We start from the raw sequence: 21,961 nt of genomic DNA, 5'->3' as shown, positions 1-21,961 counted from the left end.
CAGAGATTACTCCAGAACAAGAGGATTTGAGAAAGGCACTGAAATTCAAAAATTGGTCTATTCTAAATTTTGTAAAATTTTTATGTGAGCAGAAGTAAAGTTTAAGTTCTTTAGAATTGCGCTCCTATGGACTAGTGAAGGACTAAGCAGGTAACAGTGATCTCTGCTTAGCTGAGGTGGTAGGAGATGCCTGACTCCCACAGCTGTCCTCTGGCCTCCGTACGAGCACCATAGCGTGTACATACATACACACAATTTAACAATTTTTATAATTACATTATCCTCCAGTTCTCTTTTCTTTCTTTCTTATCCATACAACCATCCTTCCATGAAAATGAGTCTTTTGTGTCTCTCCAGTACATGAAGTGCAATCAGAAGCACCGCTTTTCATCACGTTCCCTTTCCGAGCGCACCATGGGGGAATGAGGACCAGACGGTCCTAGGGGGAGCCTCATCATCTCTCCTCTACCTGCATGCCAACTGAGCCTGCCTAGTTGGTAGCACCAAGGCGAGACTCCAGTCTAGACATCAAATGGAGATAGCAGCCAGTGTTTTCAGAGCACTCTCAATGTCCAGGAGGCGTTCGGTTTCTTTGTGTGCACCGCCACGTGTTTTCTTGAACCACAGTACATGGCGTGTCATCTGTCTTGTGGAGAATACTGAGGAAACAGAGTCCTTTTGACTTATAGCAGCTGATAATGACAAGGCTGGGCTGTGAACTTCTGTCTGACTTCCAGGCGCGCGCTCTCCAGCCAGCTGCTCTGTGCTTTGTTTCTAACATGGAACGAGAACCCCTCCACATGTGAGATACTGACTCTCCCCAAAACTAACTTTGAAAAATATGGGCAGATCAGAGAGACAGGCAGACAGATGTGACTTGAGCCTTTTAATACGTGGCCTAAATGGCATGTACATAGGTGTCGGCTGTTTCTAAATTCTTTTTTAGATGTTGCCAGCATAGCTCCTGTGCTGGTAGTTTTTTGTTTTAAGGTTTATTGACATGATTTCTGTGCTCCTTCATGCCATCATGTCCCTTCTCCTAGAAGATGGAGCCACGGCCATCCAGGGGCCACCTCAGGGAATGTGTATCCTCAAAGCAAAGCCGTCCCAGTGGGAGGGTTTGAAGCAAATGACAATATTATTGGGCTGGCAGGTTTTTTTTTTTTTTTAAACAAGATACTTTTACACAGATACTGATTGTGTTATTGCATAACCTGAACCACATCAACAGGTTCCAATTAAATTCTTTCTGTTTCTAGTTTCACTGATAACTCTCTCATAAATAACTTCAATGAGTTAAGGGCCAACTTAAAACTATGTTTTGTAAATCCATTTGTTTTAGGGGTTTTTTCCCCCTCTGATTTAACTATTTTTCAATAAGTGTGTGTAACGTGTATGCAAGTGCACTTGCTGCCTGTATGGACATGGTGCATTCGGGTGCACTTGCTTGCATGTGCATGATGTATTCGGGTATACTTGGCCTGTGTGTGCATGGTGTGTGCAGGTACACTTGCATGTATATGCATGTGCACTGGTGAACGCCAGAAGTGACAGTGAATGCCATGTATGATCCTCTTGTGATCTCTACTGTAGTAGTAGTAGTAGTAGTAGTAGTATCTTTACTACAAAGTCTCACTGAGCTCAGAGATTGCTGTTTCAATGTGGCTGACTGGCCAGGGAGCTCCAGGGGTCCTCCTGTCTCCAACTCTTCCCCACACCCAGTCCTAGGACACAGATGCAAGCAAGCAGGCCCACTGCTTTTTGTGGCTGCCAGAAAATCAGACTTATCCTCGTGTTTGTGAAGCACCAAGCACTTTACCTACTGAGCTGTATCCCCAGCCCAAGTTTGTGTTCTTAATACCTATCTTTGTCCAAGGGCAAGTACCTCTAGGACCCTCATAAATGATACACAGTTAATGAATTCTTTTTCTCAATGGCCTAAGGCATGGTGCAGGTTGTTTCTTCAGAAATATAAAGCATCTTTCCACTGGGCAGAAGGCATGCATCCACTGTACTTCTATGTCCCCCTCCATGCCCTAAGACTTGAAAGGAAGCCACAACTAGAAAACGTTGAACTGAGATGCTACTTTTTAACATCTGGCTAATTCAATATAAAATATTTATGTGTCGTTGTCTCTGGCATGGAGCTTTCTGTGTAGGTGGTGGCAGATTTCCTGTGAGTTTCACAAGCTCCAGGGCCAGGATAGTTGCAATATGTACCCTCTGTGGCCACAGCAACAGGAAGGAAAGTTTCTTAACCATCTATTGGCTACCGCAGTGTAGGTGGAAGGTGGATCTATCCAAGGGGATGTCCTTCCCACCCCAAAAATGTTGCAAGTTCCCAGGAACTTGAATGGAACTGAGTAAGAATGGTGCTTTTAGGAATTCTGAACGTTGGGTTTTAGAGGCAGATTATCTCATGCCTAGATGTGCTCTGGTCGGAATTGCTGCTTACAATACCCTGTGGGTAAAACGGATATTTTGAGCATGACTGAGCTTATTAAGAGCCCCACAGTGCTTCCTCTGCTGGGGTTTAGACATTTCAAAGGATTGGGGAGTGGGTGGAGGGGAAGATTATGGACATGCAATGTAGAGAGAGCAGGAGGACGGAAGTAACAGGTTCGTGATGTATCATTTGTGCCCCTGAGTGGCACCGGGCCAGTGGCCAGTGTGGGCTGAGAATTTAATTTAGGAAGATACAGTGCAGGAGAATGTCCAGGTGTTGTTGGTGGACAGGCACCGAGGAAACTGCATGGGGAAACTCATCTGTTTGATCTGAGTTTGACGGAGAAGGTGTTTTAAAAATTTCAGAATTAGAAAATAGACGTAAATCTATTTCAAAATTCCAGCGTTTTTAAAGATGTGTAGGTTGTGTGTTCAAAGGGCTTGCGGTTTCAGAGGTGAGAAATGCCGCTTTTCTGGTATCTCAGTGCCTCCGTTCAATGGTTGGAAGCTTGAGCATTGCCCCGCTCCAGTGAGTGAGTGTGTGCTCTGTCTTTCAGAGCATGGAATGCCTGAGCCTCACTTTCTTCTTCTGCCAAGTGAAGGTGTCCACTGCCTCCTGAGTCTTCTTTGTTCCAGAAGCCAATGGCTCCTGGGCATTTGTTTCCTTAATGAAACAGATTAAAGTAATACAGCCCAGACTTCAGGTGGCCATTTCTCCTCTCGCTGAGGGAAGGAACCTAGGCCTTGAGAAGGGAGACCACCAAAGCCTCTTCCTTTTTAGAAAGCTCTTCTTAGTGGAAAGTGCATGTACGGCTCCCACTGTAATGAGAGAGAATTCTTCAGCCTTTACCTGGGTCCCTCTCGTGTTTGCAAAGGTGGTTCTGTTCTCCAGCTTCCTGGATCCTTTTCATCCTTTTTTTACTTCTAGCACTTGCTCTGTGAGTCAGACCCAAACACAACCTGGAGAATGGTGCAGACCTTTACAGGCTGTGACTTCTGCACCCTACCTAACCACCAGGCCTCCTGCGGCAAGATGAGGCTGCTCTGGGGTCTGGGGAAACGCAGCAGTGGCTCTTTTGACATGGGTTTCAAGGAAGTTACTGCACGGCTTATTCTTCTGAAGGAAAGAGATAAATCTAGCCTTTTCAGATCCTTATTTTCAGGTTGAGTCCGGAATTTGCAAAACCTTTTTTTTTTTTTTTTAAGAATATATGTGTGATAAAGACATCCAGCATCACCCTCTTCCCTCCACGGGCAGACATATGCACATACCCTCCTGCACATATACAACATGTGCACGCGCACACACTTACATTTAAGTTGATTTATAAAATATGATCACATATCTTAGGAGTTTCTGTACTTCAATCCCTTCATGTAGCAATTAAACCTCCCATATCCTTGTCATTGCCAAACTTTTGTGGGATTATTTTGATGGAGCCTGACTACAATTTGGCCCATTTCCATTTATGAACGTTTCTATTTTCACACAAGGATGAAATGGAAGAATGATTCTTGAATGCCCTTTCAAGTTCCAGCCTCATGTGTGCTTGGTGAACTGGCACTGCCTGCATACTGGGTTTCGGTTTTTTAGAGATCGCCATTATACCTGTTAATTTTCTTTAGCTCCGCACGACAGTTTCTGTGAACCATGAAAAACAGCCAAGAGGATATTCTAGAATATGTCTGGAAGGTGATGAAAGGGTGTGAGGAGGGGAGCTAGGGTAAAGGTTCAAACAGGAAGGAAGCACAAAGTCACCCATACCTCCCAGGGTGTGACCTGCCCTGCCCCCAGCCCAGTGGGGTCAGGTAACTTTGCAGGACTGTACAGACTGCATACCTGTGTCTAAAAGGATACCTGGAGTTTCCCCCAGTCTTCAGAAGGGTCTTGTTATACTTCGTTTCAGTCTCTAGGTCTTACATGGCAAGGATAATGTTGGGTGGGTTTGAGCAATATAATACTCTTGGTAATTTGGACAACACTCTAGAGGGAGCCAGATAGCTGAGATCAGGAGATAATAGTTCAGAGACCAAATAAAAATTTACAGACATACGGTCCCTAATTAATTGGAAAAGGCAGAAGGAGCCTATCTCTGTTGGCATTTACACCTGAATAGCTCTGTCAGCTGGCATTCCACCCACTGTGCCTGTGTTGGCTCCCAGTCTGGACCCAACTTAACAAAAACAGCAGCAAAATAACAGAAAAGTCCTCAACTATTAATTTTTCTTTTTTAAAGAGAGCATCTTGAACTTTAGATTCCTTCAGTGAATTTTTCCATCGTGTAGAGTTCCATTTAAAAACAAAAACAAAACCCTGGTTGAAACTGAGAAAATTATCATTTCCAGAATAATAATTGGATTCCTATTGGCAGTATGGAACATCCGCACTTCTAATGCATTCCAGCAGAGTTGATACCTTTTTCCCTCAAGCAAATGCATTGCCTCTATTGCCTCCTCTGTCGCAAAACTCTGGAAAAATAAAAACCAGCGGAAGTCTGGAAATAACAAGTGTTGTTTTGCGTGCGTGCTTGCGTGCATGTGTGTGTGTGTGTGGTTTTTCAAGACAGGGTTTCTTTGTGTAACAGCCTTGTCCTGAAACTTGCTTTGTAGACCAGACTGGCCTTGAACTCACAGAAATCCACCTGCCTCTGCCTTGTGCATACTGACATTAAAGCTATGCACCATCATGCCAGGTAGCGCATGTGTATGGGTGTGTGCACGTTTAAAGTTATTTTTTGCAAAGATACTCCAAACATGCTATTTCAACGGTCACACTTTTCCCTAGGCACTTTTGGACTATCAGATAAAATAAGTTTATACGTTCCATGTATTTTTACAGGTGGTAGTATTTTACAGGTTTTCCAAAACCCTGGTTCTCTTGAGTCTTATGTTGACCAGGATGTATAATTATCAAAAACATTTGTGTTCTGTCATCCTGGATGATTTAAAGGTCTACCTAAATTTTTTTTAATCATTGCTACATGCATGGTAGTACAAGTATTTGGTAGGGAGTTGAACCCAGGGCCTTGAGCATGTTAGGCAAGCATCCTACCTAAGTCATACTCCCAGCCTAGTAAAAGAAATACTTTCACTGCAGGATGGAGCCCAATATGGTGATTAAACAGAAAAGCCAATGGTGGTGATTTACTGTAACACATACGCTAAAACGGCGGTTCTCATTCTGTGGGTCATGACCCCTTGGTGGTCATATATCGGATACATGAGGGACTGTGTTAAAGGGTCACAGCGTTAGGAAGGTTGAGAACCATAAATGGTTAGCAGTCCCAAAGCCTTCCATGAAGAAGGGGCGTAGCAGGACCACAGGAGTGGCAATCAGAGGCCGTAAAGGAGCCGTCTGAAGGTTACCTGTCCGTAGCTGTTGCTGTCTGTGCTGTATTTAAAGTTTAAGAGCTGCAACCCATTAAAATGCAGCTGTGCATCCTGGAAGTTCAGTTCTGTTAAGATTGTGGCTAATGACGTCAAAGTCATCTTAGTTTATGTAAACTTCACTATGTTCACACAGCGACGGAATTACCTAAGACACTTAACATTTCTGAGGTATTCTCATTTGCGGTGGTAATTTATTTCATATATGGGATTATGGTAGAGGTCGTTGCAATAGAATTTAAGCTGCATACTTGTATATAGTGAAATAGTTAAGATTTCAGAAAGGGATGAATCTGGGGGGCATTAAGTGGTATAAACAGGAAAAGAAAAAAGCTGCAATACAAATAAACCAGCTTCATAATTAGTCGCAGAACTGAGGTGAGGCGCCTGTTTTCCTTCTGATGGCTCACAAGGAAGAAAAGTAGACTGTGGACTTGTTTTTCCTTGTTGTTAATGGAGACGTGCTTCTCTTGGGGCAGTATGAAATGAGATATGACAGCAGAAACACGGTTCCAGAGAAGATTCTGGGAATGGTTTTTGCCAAGCTGGGGCTAGGCCGCCTTAGAGCAACTGATGTCAGTGTTTATGGGAGCAGCGTGAGTAGGTGATACGTGTCCATGTACACGTTAGCCTCTGAATTCCATGGGTAGTCTGTGAGCACGGTTATCTTACACATTCATTAGTCTCTCAGCAAATGGTCTTGCTTTTCACAACAGAATTCATCACAAGGCTTGTGTGCTCTGTTCTAAGTAGTAGTTTCCCTACGAGTGGCACCGTTCATTATCTTGACATAAGCATTTATGTGTGTAGAGGGGCTTTTTGCTCGGGCTATTAAAACACTGTACCTTTTGAACAAGTAATTCCACTAAAATCAAGATGAAGAGGCGACATAGGCTCACTCACAGCCCGAAGGCACTGAGTTTCTGGAGTGTGTGTAGTGCTGAATTCACACCATTGATTCAGATCTCTGGAGCATCACAGGTAGGTGTGTAATTGCCCAGAAATAGACTCAACCGCTCGATTTAAGAGGTGTAGCCTAAGCAACAATGCTTGAGGCCTCCCCTATGAGCCCAGACTTCACTTGATTATAACAACCCCCAGGTTGTCCCTATGGGACACAGGCCTGCCTTGTTAGGAAGTGAGCAGCATTTAGGAGCCCACAATACTTCACATAACTCTGTGTACAGTAACAGGGACTGGAAATGGGGCTGTAAGCACGAACAAGCAGACGAGTTATAAATATAGAATACTCTCTTCAATTCCACTGTAGTTAGTCATGGAGAGACAGTGTGAGTTTTATAAACTTATAAGGAATATACAAACAGTTCCAAATTTAAAATAACTTAGAGTAATTTTTAAGTGTGTGAAGGGTATATTTTTCCATCTTGTCCATTTAAGCATGTGTGACAGGCAGTCATAAGTGATCCGCGTCTTTATGTGCTCAAGCCTGCTGCTCGGGACTGCAGGAGAGTCGGCACTCTGCTGAGACTTCTTGTTTTTCTTCCTCTTTCAAGACATAAAAACTGTGTGTGTGCTGTGAGCTTTGTGAGAGAGAGACTCCAGACATGAAGCAGCCCTGCTCTGTTGACCAAGGCTCATCAGCTTGGGGGTCCCTCCTGTCCTCATCCCAGTGCCAGCCCTCCTCGGGTTTCATTTCTTGCCTGTGCTTTTGAAATCTATATGTAGGGTTTGAAATGGGTGGAGAATAATATTTTAGATGATCTGAAAGGACTCTGCAGCAGCTGTGAAGACATAATGCTGATAAAGGAGCATATGGTTCAGGTTCCCCCCACCAAAGCCTTCTTTTTTACTGTTGGCCGTTTCCCCTTTCCTTCCCTCTCTGCCATCTCTGCATACCTTCTGGGGTGCAGTTTCAGTGTCCGTTTGTCAGGAATTTCTACAGGAACCAAACGCACGTGTTTATGCATTTGATTGTCTGTCAGTGGTACAGGTAGCATGGGGAGTAGAGAAGAGAAGGACGCCACACCGCGGGTGATCCTTTCCTCCACAGATGAAACCACTGTGACAGTTCTGTCCATAAAAGAATGACACAATGTGGCTAGAGTTAACAGGCCCTTCCTTTGAGTAAACCCGAAGATTCTGGGGGTGCAGATAGACCCTTCTCGGGCAGTGGTCTTTTCTGAACCCCAGTGTGGTCCACCATCCTTGCCTTTGACTTGTTTGCCCTTTTAAAACTTGTCAATGTTTTTAGCATTTCTAATCAGAGTACCTGCAATGTTATCACCACATATTAATAGGAAGCCTCACTTTCCCACAGTGTGAATCATGAAAGCCCAAATGCATGAATTACAGCCGAAGGAAGGAAGTGCTCATAGATGCCACACCAAGGGTGAGCCTTGAAAGCATTGTGTGAAATGGAAGGAGGAAGTCACAGGACCTATTTGATTCCATTATGTAAAATGCTTCTGGCAGGCAAATCACTGAAGACAAGAGTAAGGTTGGGCATTGCCCAGCACTAGAGAGAGGTTAGGATGGTGGTTATGGTTTCTTGGGAACAATGAAAATATTCTAACATTGATTGTGGTAGTATTTGCACAACTCAATGAAGGCACTTCAAACCACTAGATTTTTCTCCTTTGAATTGTAAAATATGCGAATTATATATCAATAGAGAGCAGAGATTAAAAATGTGCAGGAAGTAAAAGGCATTTTCGTAGCGCACAGTGAGCAGAAAAGCCGCTGAGCCTTTTCTGCTTTCTTGGCCTTTGTTATTCATTGAAATTTCCTGCTCTCCATCTTTGGGTCGGCAGTGCCTCTGTCTTCACTCTTCCTGCCCAGCTTTCTGGTTTGCGACACTATTTATAACTTTCCTCCTTCTGGCTTCTTTGTTACCCCCTTTGCAGTATTTGTTTTCCTATTTTCTCAATACTCTGCCTAGCACCGCTTGGTTCCTGAGGCTTTGGTGATCCCGTGGGCATTGTCAGTAGGCGATTGTTTCTTTTGCTCATTAATGAAATGTTCACAGATGCTTCCGCAGCTGAACTTTGTGGCTTACCTTCTGTCCTGGACTGCGAGATGATGCTTGGTTATTTTCTCGGAGCGTTCCAACTGTGCTCGCCCAAGGGGAGACACACTGAAGTGTTCCCCCACTTTAGAAATTTTGGTGGGGGAGATGCACACTTGCCACAACGTGTGTGTGGAAGTCGGAGAACTATTTGTGGCCGTTGACTCTTCCCCGTCCACCATGCGACCTCCAGGGATCAGACAGGCACCAGAATGGCAGCCAGTGCCTTGACTCCTGTGCTAAATCACTGGCCCTGACTAAAATTTTCTTTTCTTCCATAAAGTTTCAGTCTTACTGAACTGCGTGAATGGACTAAGAGAATGCTTCTGTGTTGTGAATGGGTTTGAAAGCTTGGTAAGTAGTTCTTGAGTATGGCATGAGCTGTGACTGAGCAAGGCCCTTGAAAAGAGGCCATGTGAGCATTTGAAAGTCTGAGCCTGATAAAGCACCACTATTAAGTAGACTTAATTGGATAGAACTGACTCTGAGGGACCCTCTACCCTTTTTGGGTCTTACTGGTCTGGTTCCTTGCTAACACAGTCATTTCATATCAGATAAGCCATGTTCATTGTGCATCTTCCAGTAGAGAAACCTCTGCTTCAGGTGCAACTTGGCAATGACCCTTGCAAATACCAACAAGATTCAGCCTTGTGTGTAGGCATGGTGGCACACACCTTTAATCCCAGTACTCTGGAAATAGAGGCAGGAAGATCCCTGAGTTTGAGGCCAGCCTGGTCTATCAAGCAAGTTCCAGAATAGCAAGGGCTACACAGAGAATCCCTGTCTTTTAAAGAAAAAAAAATTTCAGCCTTTTAAATTTGTCATGGAAAAATGCCCTCGAGACTCCCATTGGCTGCAACTCAATAAACAGAGAAATTGATGAGTTGGTATATATTATCTCTTTATTATCATTTGGGTGCTGGCCCCTTTTCCAGCTATGTGTTTCCTTAGTTTTGTCCTTCAGACTGAGAGATGTACCTCAGAGAATAGGAAATGGTGATAGGACTTGTGGCTTATTTCTTCCTGATGGATGTGTGCTTAAAAAGAAAAGTAGCATGAAAAGCATCCCCTAGAACAGCAGAGATGCATAGAGATGCCACCACACCACCGTGGGGGACATATGGGAAGGCTGCCATCATTGCCTCGGGACTCTGGATGTGATGTCCAGCCTGAAGCCCAGCAGCCTGATGCCCTTGCGTGAGGTATTTAATCTCTCAGTTGTCTCAGTTGTCTCCAATTTGGTCATCTACAAGTGAATGATTTCTACCCTGTGTGATTGTCAGGAGGATTAAATAATGTATATAAATAACATGCCTAAAGTATCATCGGGCATATTGGAAGTAACACTGAAAGTTAACTCTGTATTAATAAACAGACTTGTATTTTGCCTCTGTGGTATAAATTGGATTTATGTAAGAGAGACTCAATTAGCTATTATGGAAAGGATGACCTGGGAATTTTCAGTGATTAGAAGCTTAGAATGAGGCCACTGAGTATGGATGTGCCCTTGCTTTTCAGACCTGAGTCTGATTAAGTTGCCTTGGGCATGGAAGACCAGAGTTGGTCCTTCGGTCTCAGCATATTCTACACTGTTGAAACTGCTTCTGTGCTGTTAGAATGGGGTTGCACGTACGGTCAAGACAGCAGCATGCACCCCCATGTGCCAGACCTTTATTAAGCCCCTGGGGAATATGCTCTACAAGAAGGACTCTTTGTGTGGGGGAACCAGTTCAAGATAGGTGCTGTCTAATCACTGAGGGGCACTGCTTGGAAAGCAGTGGGCTTCTTTAGTGTTGCTTGAAAGCTCTGGCTAGGGCTTGGTAGAGGTATCTGGAGTTAAGATGGGGACCTACCTGTAAACTTCCTTGTGACTCTGGCTTTCTGTGACTTGCTGCCTAGAAAGCAAAACTTTGAAGGTTGGGGAAAGCAGAGAACAAAGCCAGAAAGGAGTAGTAGGGAGAAACAATGTGTGACTTGTTACCCCCTCTACATATACCTCAAGAGTCAAGAAACTCCCCAGACTAGTTGCTGTGTCTAGGGGTCTTCATGGTATGAAGCAAGCCAGCCCCAAACTGGGTGGCGAACCCTTTGAAAGTCAATACGGAGAGCTCTCATGGCTAGCATGAAAACGGATCAGAAAAGCATGTGGTCCTGTAACCAGCTTGCGATGCACCGGGGGTGTTCTGTGCAAGTGCGCTTTTTCTCTGGAAGGCCTTGATCCTGTTACAGCCTTTCAGTTCAAATAGAAACGGAAGTATTTTGGATTCTGACTTAAAATGACATCTCCTTTGGATCTGTTTTCAGTCCCTCCAGAAAAGGAGGTGTTTCGTTTGGTTTGGTTTTTGGCATTAGACAGAGAATACTGTTGCCAGTGTGATTTTCTGCATGAACTTTTGATACACTGGTTGCCACGTGAATGTTCTTTTGCTGTGTAACTGGCTGGATAGTGTCTACAATCCTCCAGGCAGACACTTGCTTCAGCATTTTTTGAAAGTCTGTGGGTGCTTTCTAAGCAGTGAGATGGCGGGATTCTCCTTTAGACACTGCAAGGACCATAAGCATGTTAAGCTCTTGTCTTCCTTTTGAAGAAAGCGTTCTCATTGCTCCTCGTCCTTATTCTCTGTTTCTTGTGTCTCCTTCCCTTGCTCCCTCCCCTCTGTGTGTAATAGCACTATTTAGTTTTGCTTTATGATTTAAGCCTTTCCACTGAGCCTGCAGACCTTGCTAGATACAGTTCAGTGGCTGTCAGAGCCTGAGAAACTTTGGTCACCAGTGCTTCGTTCCTCTTTTGATGGATACTTGTCTTACTTGACATGCCTGATGGTAGGTAATTTATAAAGAAAATACATTTATTTTTCGTAGTTCTGGAGACTGAGAAGTTCAAGAACATGGCGTCAGCCTCTACTGAGGACCTTCCTGCTGCATGGTGGCATGGCCAAGGCATTGCGTACTAAGCTTGCCTCCTTATCCTTATGATAAAGCCACTACTGTCCTAATGATGTCCCATCCTCATGACTCCCAACTAAATCTATGGGAGAAGAGGAAAGGGAAGGGGAGAGGACAGATGACGGAAGAGTCTACATTTTTAGCTACTGAGCAGGATGCCTCCAAGGTCAGCCGCTAATCCATTCAAGGCTTATCCGCACTCTCTTCCATAGACTGTTTGGTTGTAGTAAAGAAGTAAGAAAGGCTTCTTTGGAACTCGACAGCCAGGTCCTGTGCTACAGCCTGCAGACAGGTCTTCTGGGCACAGTTTTGAGCCTGGAGAACTCAGTGGAAGTCCTAGGAACAGGGTTCCAATGAATATGTGGATTCTTTCCCACAGGGATTTACAGGCTGATACAAAAGTAGCGTTTTAACCCCAAACTAGAGTCTGAACTACAACTGCATAGTTGCCTTTTGGATGCTCGAGCCTACTCCTTGTGGGCTCCGACCACAGCACCTGTTGACTGCTGCCCACTCCCAGGCTCTACTTGATCACCAGCCTTTCCCACCTTTTTTATATAATGCTTCCCTCCTGTTAGGCAGTTCCTGTTACCTTCTTCTTTCCGTGTTCGACTCAGAAGCTTTAACTTCCTCAGGCCAGTTCTGTCCCTCAGCAGTTATTTGAGTTAAAATAAATTACACAGTAAAAACTTGTGTGGCCAAGGGACCCCTCTTTCCTTATGAAAAGTTGAGACTCCCATCTTCTGGCAAAGAACATTAGCATCTATACTTTGAAGATACAGTTTCTTAGGGCTTACAGTCAGTAAAGAATTTACTGACACAAGCAAACAGGTTAAAAAGAAATTAGAATTTAGTAAATGCAAGGATTCTGGGGAGGAAGAGAGTCAAAGGCTGATGTGCAAGACTCCATTTTTCTCTCCTAAAGAAATATGAAGAGAAGTTTTAAAATATGCACACTGACCCTGAACGTGTCAGTCTGGTCATTGACACAGGACGTGTTGTGGCTTTTGGAGGCTGTTTCAATAAGTTTTTGTTTTTATTGTTATCCCTGTACAAATGAATTCCAAAGAATAGAATGGTCTCATGAGCAAAATGAATTTGCTTCCCTGTGTGCATTGGTGTACAGCAGCTTCCTTTTCCTCTGTTTAAGGTCGAGCTGCCCTTTTAACCATGCCCATGAGCTCCTCCTCAGGAGCTGGGGAAGAGGTCCCCTCCAGTGCTGTAATTGGAAATTTGGTTACTGCACTAAATTTTAAGTTTGGCACTCACGTAGAGCAGCCATCCATCTGCTGGCGAGACGCACTGCCCTGGGCTTTTCAAGAAATCCCTTAATAGTCCTGAACACTAATAATATTTATATACATCGAGATGAGACAAAATTTACAGCAGGCTTCTGAGGCTGGCTCCAGGGCTCTCTAATCCCGAACGCCCCTGTGTTCTCTTGCTGCCTCCTGGATCCTGTTTGCTAGAGAGAGGAACCACCACTTTCTTCCCGGTAGCCACCACAGATTTCTGGAGTCTGTCCTCTAGCAAAAAGTCAGCTCTCCTCCATCTCCTCCTCCTCCTCTGCGTACCCCTTTTCTAGCCCCCCCCACACAGCATATTAGATGTGCATTTGCTCTCAGTCGGCCTCACTCAGTGGTAAGGAGTCCATTGATCTGGCATCTGCTTAAAAAAAAATTAGTTTCATCTGTAAGGACAGTGTTTTAACTTTACTCTCCTTGACTGTGGCAAAGTTCCCATCACAGGCATGGAACAGGACTCAACACGTTCTCTTTCTTTCTTTCTTTCTTTCTTTCTTTCTTTCTTTCTTTCTTTCTTTCTTTCTTTCTTTCTTTCTTTCTTTCTTTCTTAGATTTATTTATTTTGTATACAGTGTTCTGTCTGCATGTCAGAAGAGGGCACCAGATCTCATTACAGATGGTTGTGAGCCACCATGTGGTTGCTGGGAATTGAACTCAGAACCTCTGGAAGAGCAGCCAGTGCTCTTAACCTCTGAGCCATCTCTCCAGCCCCTTAACACATTCTTGCATTAACGGGTCTCTTGTCAAGAATTTCTGTTTCTTTCTCATCCTGGGAAAATGTACCATTTACATTTGAGGAAAACAGATTCGAGACAGTGAACAAGGTTATTCCTCTGTTTTTATATGTAGAGGCTTTTATACTACAAAGCCATTTGACCTTACTCTCTGTTGTGATGTGTCATTTCCGTTCCTATGTAACTAAATAAGAGGTTCATGAGTTGACATTTAGTCCTGTTAATAATCTCTGATGATAGTGGTGGGATTCCTAATCTGTTTTCCCTTCCTCTCACATCACAGAGCACGGTGGTGGCGGATGGTAGGATGATTCTACCAGGGAGGCTATAGCTAGTTAGACTGAACTTTGTGGATGTGTTACCCTGTGTGCCATAGAGGGATGGTATAATCGGCAGCAGATTCCTTTCCTCTGGTCATTCTAATGTCTGCCCACTGTGGTCGTCATGCCAACACTCTACAGCCTTACAACTTCCTTTTTTTGTTTGTTTGGGTTTATTTTTGGTTTTTTTTTTTTTTTTTTACTTTGTTTACAGTGTTCTGTCTGCATGTGTGCCTGCAGGCCAGAAGAGGGCACCAGATTTCTTTACAGATGGTTGTGAGCCACCATGTGGTTGCTGGGAATTGAACTCAGGACCTCTGGAAGAATAATCAGTGTTCTTAACCTCTGAGCCATCTCTCCAGCCCAGCCTGACTACTTTCTAGGGTGAAAACCTTAAGCGACTGCCTACTATCCACCAGTCAGTTGGCTGTGGTGCTTCCCTGAGCCGACCCCATTCTATTCCCAACAGCATCCCAGCCCGTGTTTACATGGAGACCCTCTGAGGAGTGTGGTCTTGATGCTCCGTCCCATCATCCTTCTGCTTTTCAGTGCCTGTGTTACCACCTCTGACACTCAACGCATTAGGAACACCATGTGCCTCTACTCCTCCCTGCTTCCCTGCCTTGCTGTCCGTTCCTTGAACTCAGGGACTGCCACTGACCAGGGTATACAGTTGCCTGGCACACAGGTGGAGTGCATATCCAGTCAATACTCGGTGGATAAATAAAGGCAGAATGGATTGATTCACTTCTGTCGCTGATGGATTATAAACTGAAATCAACTTCAGTGTTCGCTTAGACCTCAAACCTTGATGTAACCTGTGCAATATGTATATTTAATTAAATAATCAAGCTATATCATCTTCAACAATGTCATTTTTTTATGTCTTTGAGTGAAAGAATCAATAATAGTGTGTGAAACTAAAAACTTGGTAGGCTGAAAAGTGAAATCCATTTTACTGTCTTCAAGATCATTGCTATGGTAGGCAGTGTCTATTTCAGCATTAGGGGCTCCTGCATACTTGTTATGCCTCCTCTCTAAATCACTGCGGGGGAGGGGATTGGAATATGTACTAGACAGTGTTTTGTATGTGATTCAAGCATTCACGGGGGTCTTAGAGTGATTCCTCATACAAAAAGAGGTCTGGAGACCATAGTGCCTTGTGTAGTGCTGGTTACCCGTGTGGTCTCTACTTCTCTCTGTTCGCCTGTGCCATGGGCTCCCTTTTAATGGGTGTAGTCATCCCATTTTACAGATGAGGAAAGGGAAGGTCAGGGTTGTTAGAAGTTAATGGCTCATCCCTTAACAAATCGGTTCATGAGAGAGAAATGACTTGGGTTGTGCTGTCCTTTCCCAGTGTGGGATTTACAGATGGCATTATCTGTACAGATTTCAGAGAAAGTGTGGCTTTCCTAGCCTGCCCCTGGGACACCATTTAGTGCTGGTGGTGGCAGCAGATGACCCGGCGTGGCTGTGTCGTCCTTCTCACCGCCCTCTCCCCTGTTCCCACAGTGTGCCCAAGCGTGTGCGGAAAGCGAGCCTGCACCGAGAACAATGAATGTTGCCACCCAGAGTGCCTGGGCAGCTGCCACACGCCCAACGACAACACCAGCTGCGTGGCCTGCCGGCACTACTACTACAAAGGCGTGTGTGTGCCTGCCTGCCCGCCTGGCACCTACAGGTTCGAGGGCTGGCGCTGTGTGGACCGCGATTTCTGCGCCAACATCCCCAACGCCGAGAGCAGCGACTCCGATGGCTTTGTCATCCATGACGGCGAGTGCATGCAAGAGTGTCCCTCAGGCTTCATCCGCAACAGCACCCAGAGGTCAGTGACTCTTGTTCCCCAGACCCGGGAGTACTCTGCTGCATAGTCCATGAGGGTCGGAACCACCCAGAGGTTCATCTGATGGGGCTCCCGGAGGGCACTAGCTGAGCTTATTTTAGTGAGAATTCTGGCCTGGCTGGTCTGTTTTTGTGTTTTGTTGACTGACTTTGTTTTTGTTTTTGTTTTTGTTTTTTTTGTGTGTGTGCCTTGCTAGCACTAGAGAGAAAGAATTAGCCGGGCAGTGTGTATGCGGGAGGCAGAGGCAAACGGATCTCTGTGAGTTCAAGGGTAGCCTGGTCTACAATAGCTAGTTCCAGGACAGGCTCAAAAGATACACAGAGAAACCTTGTCTCGGAAAACATAAACAAACAAACAAACAAACAAATAAATAAATAGAATTAGCCATTAGCCTGCTGGCAAGGTGTCCATAAGGTAGGTAGGTAGGTAGGTAGGTAGGTAGGTAGGTAGGTAGGTAGATAGATAGATAGATAGATAGATAGATAGATAGATAGATGATAGATTGATTGGTAGATGATAGATAGATTGATAGATTGATGATAGATAGATGACAGATAGATAGATAGATAGATAGATAGATAGATAGATAGATAGATAGATAGATAGACAGACAGACAGACTTAATTAGCCTGGTAGCCAGGTGTCCGGATAGCCTTGCTCCCTGTGCACCTGCAGAGCTGAAGTCTGAGAGGTGGCAGATGTTAACTACAGACTCTCCTCCCCGGCTTGCCCAGTGAAAGCTTTGACACTGTGAGAAGGAGGGAGACAAGTCCTCACCGGCACTTGTGCAGCCCAGGGACAGGTCTCGCACTCCTCCGTAGAAGCCTGATCTCTAGACATAAACTAGCAGTCAGGTCATGCATGTTTTCTGCCAGACCTCCTTCTTCTAAGCTCTGCCTCTTTGGTGACCGCTCTCTTTCCGTCCTGGATGCTGAGGCTTCACTGAGGTAACAGAGATGTTCCTACTGAACAAGTGCTCTGGTCAAAAACTTGCTGGGGGCTACTGTTCTTGAAAACAGGATGTTACAACTCTGGAGACAAAGGGCAATCAGAAGTCTGGAGTTGCTATTCCCATCCTGCACAGAACACAGGGCTTGGGGGAAGGTGGTCATTTTTGCCCTGCCTCCTATGCTGTACACACAGATACACTTCTGGCTTCCTCAAAATAGAGCTAGAAGGCTCTGAATGCAGCTCATGCTTGGCCGTGGGAGACCCTCAAACCAGCCTGTGGGAAATCCTAGATCCCAAACCCCATCCTGTGGGGGGAAGATTTTAGACCCAGACCTTAGCTTTTAAGGGAGGCCTAGAATCCAGTCCCTGGCACATAGAAGGCCTGCAGTCCAGTTCCCAGCGTGGCTAACAATTCTGCAAGTGCAAAATGTATGGTTTTGCTAATCACTTTTTATAAAAGATAATCCATCACATCTTCAGTAAGAGGATTCCATTTCTGTTGTAGTATTTGGAAATGTCTCTATAATATATAATATATTTTATATATAATAAATCAAAGATTGCATTTTCTTTCATAATGCTAAGAAGTAAAGCAAATTTCTACCTGTTCAATTAGAACTCTAATATTGTAACAGTAAAAAGGAAAGGATTAACTATTTAAAATAAGTAATCCAGGGACTACAATGACACAGAATTGTATAAAATGGTCTACCAACAATAAATCTGCCATATTTTACTCATGTGTCAGCAGTCTCTGTTAGTCAGCTTTCTGTTACTGTGACGAAATGCTTGAGGTACTCAGTTGATTAAAAAAAGAGAGAGAGAGATTGAGCAGGGCCATGGTGGCACATGCCTTTAATCGCAGTACTCAGGAAGCAGAGGCAGGTGGATTTCTGTGAGTTCAAGGCCAGCCTGGGCTATACAGAGAAACCCTGTCTTGGAGATAAGGAGGAAAAAGGTGATGATGCTGCTGTTGGTTGGTTCCATTGCTTGTGGGCATGTATCAAGGACTGACAGAAAAAAGTAGGCCCTTCCTTCATCAAGCTGATGATTAAACTGTCACAGGATAGGCCTTTGAGGGCACTCTAGATCCAAACAATCACAGTGTTAGGATATAAAACTGATGTACTAGTCCGCATCTTGAGCCAGAGACCAGTGTTTGGCTCAGCCACAATCTGCCTTCCTTGGGGGACTGAGAATAGCCAAGGATAGCTAGCTGGTCGGTGAGCTCACTGTGGTATCATCTTTGACCTGCCATTTTATTTCTTCTCTCTACTCAAAGGCATTCAGCTGTGCTGCAACACACAGTAGCGCGCTAGGTATTCCCAGGAGTTGGTTCTCCTTCCCTGCAGTGCGGTCTTAAAGCACTGGGCCATTGCTCCCTGTCCGTTCTCACAGTCTTTTCCATTGTAAAGTAAAACGCCACCAAGAAACAATAGCTGTCCATGTCTCAGCCTTTGAAGCCTGTGTAGCACTCACCTGAAAGTGTTTTTAAAATATTGTTTATACTTTGTCGCTAACAGAGTGAAGTTTAGGAAACTTACATTGTAAATATGTAATCAGAACATGTCCTTATAAAACATTTGTAAGTGCTAAATGATACCTAGACATTTTAACAAAGGGGGTGTGGTTCAGATTTTTCTGTTTGAATAAAAAATGGAGGAGGAACAAGCATGGCATTACCTTACAGCCCAGTCATGTTGACCCTTAACGTTTACTGCATATGGTTGTGCATGACTTCTTTAGTTATAGTACCAGGAAGTGAGGACAACTCAGATGCCCTATAAAAGGCAGTAAAGCGTGCTGTGTTACATCTGTCCATGGAATATTACTCAGCAATGAAAAGATTGAGGCTCAAGGATATTAGGCAGTGTGAAGTACACCAATCTCAGAAATCATGTACTTTATAACTGTATTTGTAATGATCCCCAATTAAAGGTGGGGAACAGTCTAGTGATTCCTAGGAGTTAGGGACAGTGAGGTCTGGGTTAGGCAGAGGTTAGCTATAAATGGGTAACAGAAGGGCGGACTTTGTAGTGTCGGAGTAGTTCTGGATCTTGATTGCTGTGGGGATTTTGAAAACCTATCTAGACAGATGGAAAAATACACAGAACCCCGACTAATGGTTGGATTCTTGATTTTAATTACTGTGTTGTCATTGTGTAAGATGTAACAACAGTTCTGGAAGTTGGAGAAGGGGTACATGGGTACTCTGTACTGTCTTTACAACTCTGTGTGTGAAGCTGTAGTTATTTCAGTGTGTTTTTTAGGGGGAGCTATATTGGTGTGTGGTTAAATTAGAAAAAGCACAACACAAAGAAAGTTCAGAAGAAAGCCCCTCCCCAGGCTAGAAGTGTGAACCATCTTAGTTTCCCTTCTATTGCTGTGATAAAACACCATGACCAAGGCAACTTATAAGCATATATGTTTAATTGGCTTAAGGTTTCAAAGGCTAGAACCCAGGATATGGAGTGGGAGGGGGCACTCTCATGAGAGTTCAGCGTGAGGCTTTGGAACCTTCAAAGCCCACCCCTCCCCAGTGACACACCTCCTCCCACAAGGCCACACCTCCCCATCCTTCCCCAACAGTTCTACCAACTAGGGGCTGAGTGTTCAAATACATGGGTCCAAGGGGGCCGTTAATATTCAGACACCACAAGATGTTGCTTGTGGTATTATGGAAAACCAACTGTCTCCCACTTTGACTAGCTCAGTCCAGTTACCAAAGGACCTCCTGCAAACCTCAACCACACTCCAGTAACCAGAAATAGGAAGATACCAGAGGACTGTTGGTCACCTGTAAGCTTTTAAACAAAACCAAACTGTGTAGTATTTTGAGAGACGATGAAGGACTTTAGTAAAAGCAGCTATAATTTTACACTGATTTTCTTTCTCTTCATGAAGTTTTTATAGGCTTATTTAAGAACAATAATTTGAATGTAACTTTATGCCACACACCCCCAGTTTGTATCATTTGTTTCATTCAGAAATCGACCCAGCTTCGCAGCCCTGATTCTGCATACAGCTAAGATCTCAGAAAGTGTAGCCCTAGGCTTAGCATTTTCTTTGCTGTTTCCTAAATGTTGATCTGTAAGCGGGGAGCACACCACTCCTTCTGGCTCCTGGTGGTGTGTGGCACTCAGGGTAGCATTTGGACCAGGACCTCATTACAGAGCAGAGGAAGTTCCTGGCTTTTATTGTATGTGCAGCAAAACAACATTTGGATCAATTTACAAGTTTCTGCAGAGCACTGTCAAGTATAATCTCACTTGTGCCTTAGCAAGAAAAGAATGGGCCCGCACTGTGCCTCGTGCCTGTTGGAATCCCTCCCTGGGCTTTATGCACCCTGATGTTGGGAATCAGACACTGCTATCTCTTCCCTGCCTGTGCCAGTTTTCCCACCCTCCCCTGGTGTGCAGGCCAGGGTCTCATCAGATAGCAGCTGCATTTTTCCAGAGCCCCAGCATGCCTTTCTGTGAGTCTGTCTCTCCCACATGGACCAGCTGGCTCCCCAGTCACAAGCCTATGATACCCACATGCTTCTTGCATGGATCATGTATTTTGTCTAAAAACAAGCAACATGCGTTCCTCCTCCTCCTTGGTATGTGTTCCCTTCTTGTGATTGCAGCTTGAATGGTTAGGCCTGTGGAGGAGATTCTGTGTGATCACTTGGATGCTTCAGAATGGTTCCCTCATGAAATGCTGTTGTAGTAACAAACAAAAAGCCTTCTTTTCTGTCTTTTTATGTAGGGAAGATAAGCTCAATTGTGTAGTTTTGGTCTACTCTGTCTTCCACAGCATGTACTGTATCCCCTGTGAAGGCCCCTGCCCCAAAGTCTGTGGCGATGAAGAAAAAACAAAAACCATCGATTCAGTGACGTCGGCTCAGATGCTCCAAGGTTGCACCATCTTGAAGGGCAACTTGCTTATCAACATCCGGCGAGGCAGTAAGTATTCCACCCCACCAGACCAGTGGCTGAATTCCTTGGTTTACTGCATTGTTACTCTATCCCTTCGTCACAACAAAAATACAGGCTTAGGAAAACAGCGTGGGATGTAAGTAAGCCTCTTGTGTGACGTCTCTCCCGTGAATTTCCCTGAAAGATAAAGCCCAGATTGAAAGGCAGCCTGTGTTTGAGCCCTTAGCCCTGAGTTTATTCCTGTAGAGAGGATCAGCCCTCATCTTTCTGTTAGCCACATCTTACGCAGGAGAGGCCTATCCTGACACACACACAAACCTCAGCAGACACGGATGGATCAGACCCGTGAGTCAGCCTGCTCGAGCTGCCACGGAGTCCACACATCAGTGAGCCCAGAGAGTTTGGCCTGCTTGCGTCTATTGAGACTGAGCGAAGGGAAGAATTTACCAATCTGAGTTTTTAAGAAGTCTTAAAGAATGGTGGGTCTCCTGGCTTACTTCTGAGACTTAGAAAGATATGCTATTGTGTGTGCAGTGAGATTTACTCTTTGACTCTTTACTCTTCTACTTTTTTGATTCTTTGGGGGGGGGGCCCACCACCCGCTTCCAAATAAATCACACATGGAGGCTTATTCTTAGTTATGAAAACACGGCCTTAGCTTGGCTTGTTTCTTGCCAGCATTATCTTAACTTACATTATCCCAATTGCCTTTTCCCTCGGGGCCTTTTCCTTTATACCTTTCTTTACTTCTCCATGGCTTGCTGTGTAACTGGCCCCTAATGTCCTCCTCTTCTTGTTCTGTCTTGCTCCTAAGTCTCTTCCCAGATTTTTCCTCCTATTTATCCTCTCTGCCTGCCAGCCCCATCTATCCTTTCTCTTGCCTCGCTATTGGCTGTTCAGCTCTTTATTAGACCATTGGGTGTTTCAGACAGGCAAAAAAAAAAAAAAAAAAAAAAAAAATCACAACTTCACAGAGATAATCAGATGTGGCCTAAACAAAACACACCTTAAAATAATTTTCCACAACAATGTGCCACCCGCCGCTCAAGCTTCAGTCCAAGCCCTGCCGCCTCCCTTTCACTTGCA

General features: G+C 44.5%; 1 protein-coding gene across 1 annotated transcript in view; it reads left to right on the top strand.

Moving 5' to 3' along the window:
• The window catches only part of Igf1r (insulin like growth factor 1 receptor), a 279,154-nt gene that overhangs the window by 191,291 nt on the left and 65,902 nt on the right, over window positions 1-21,961 (top strand). The window contains exons 3-4 of the mRNA XM_057755916.1: window positions 15,674-15,986; window positions 20,754-20,902. Coding sequence (XP_057611899.1) covers window positions 15,674-15,986; window positions 20,754-20,902 — 462 coding nt within the window. The remainder of the gene's footprint in view (window positions 1-15,673; window positions 15,987-20,753; window positions 20,903-21,961) is intronic.

Source organism: Chionomys nivalis, chromosome 23 (assembly GCF_950005125.1).
Source record: "Chionomys nivalis chromosome 23, mChiNiv1.1, whole genome shotgun sequence".
NCBI lineage: Eukaryota > Metazoa > Chordata > Mammalia > Rodentia > Cricetidae > Chionomys > Chionomys nivalis.
Note: the sequence above shows the minus strand (reverse complement) of the source record. Positions and strands in the feature narration are given on the sequence as shown.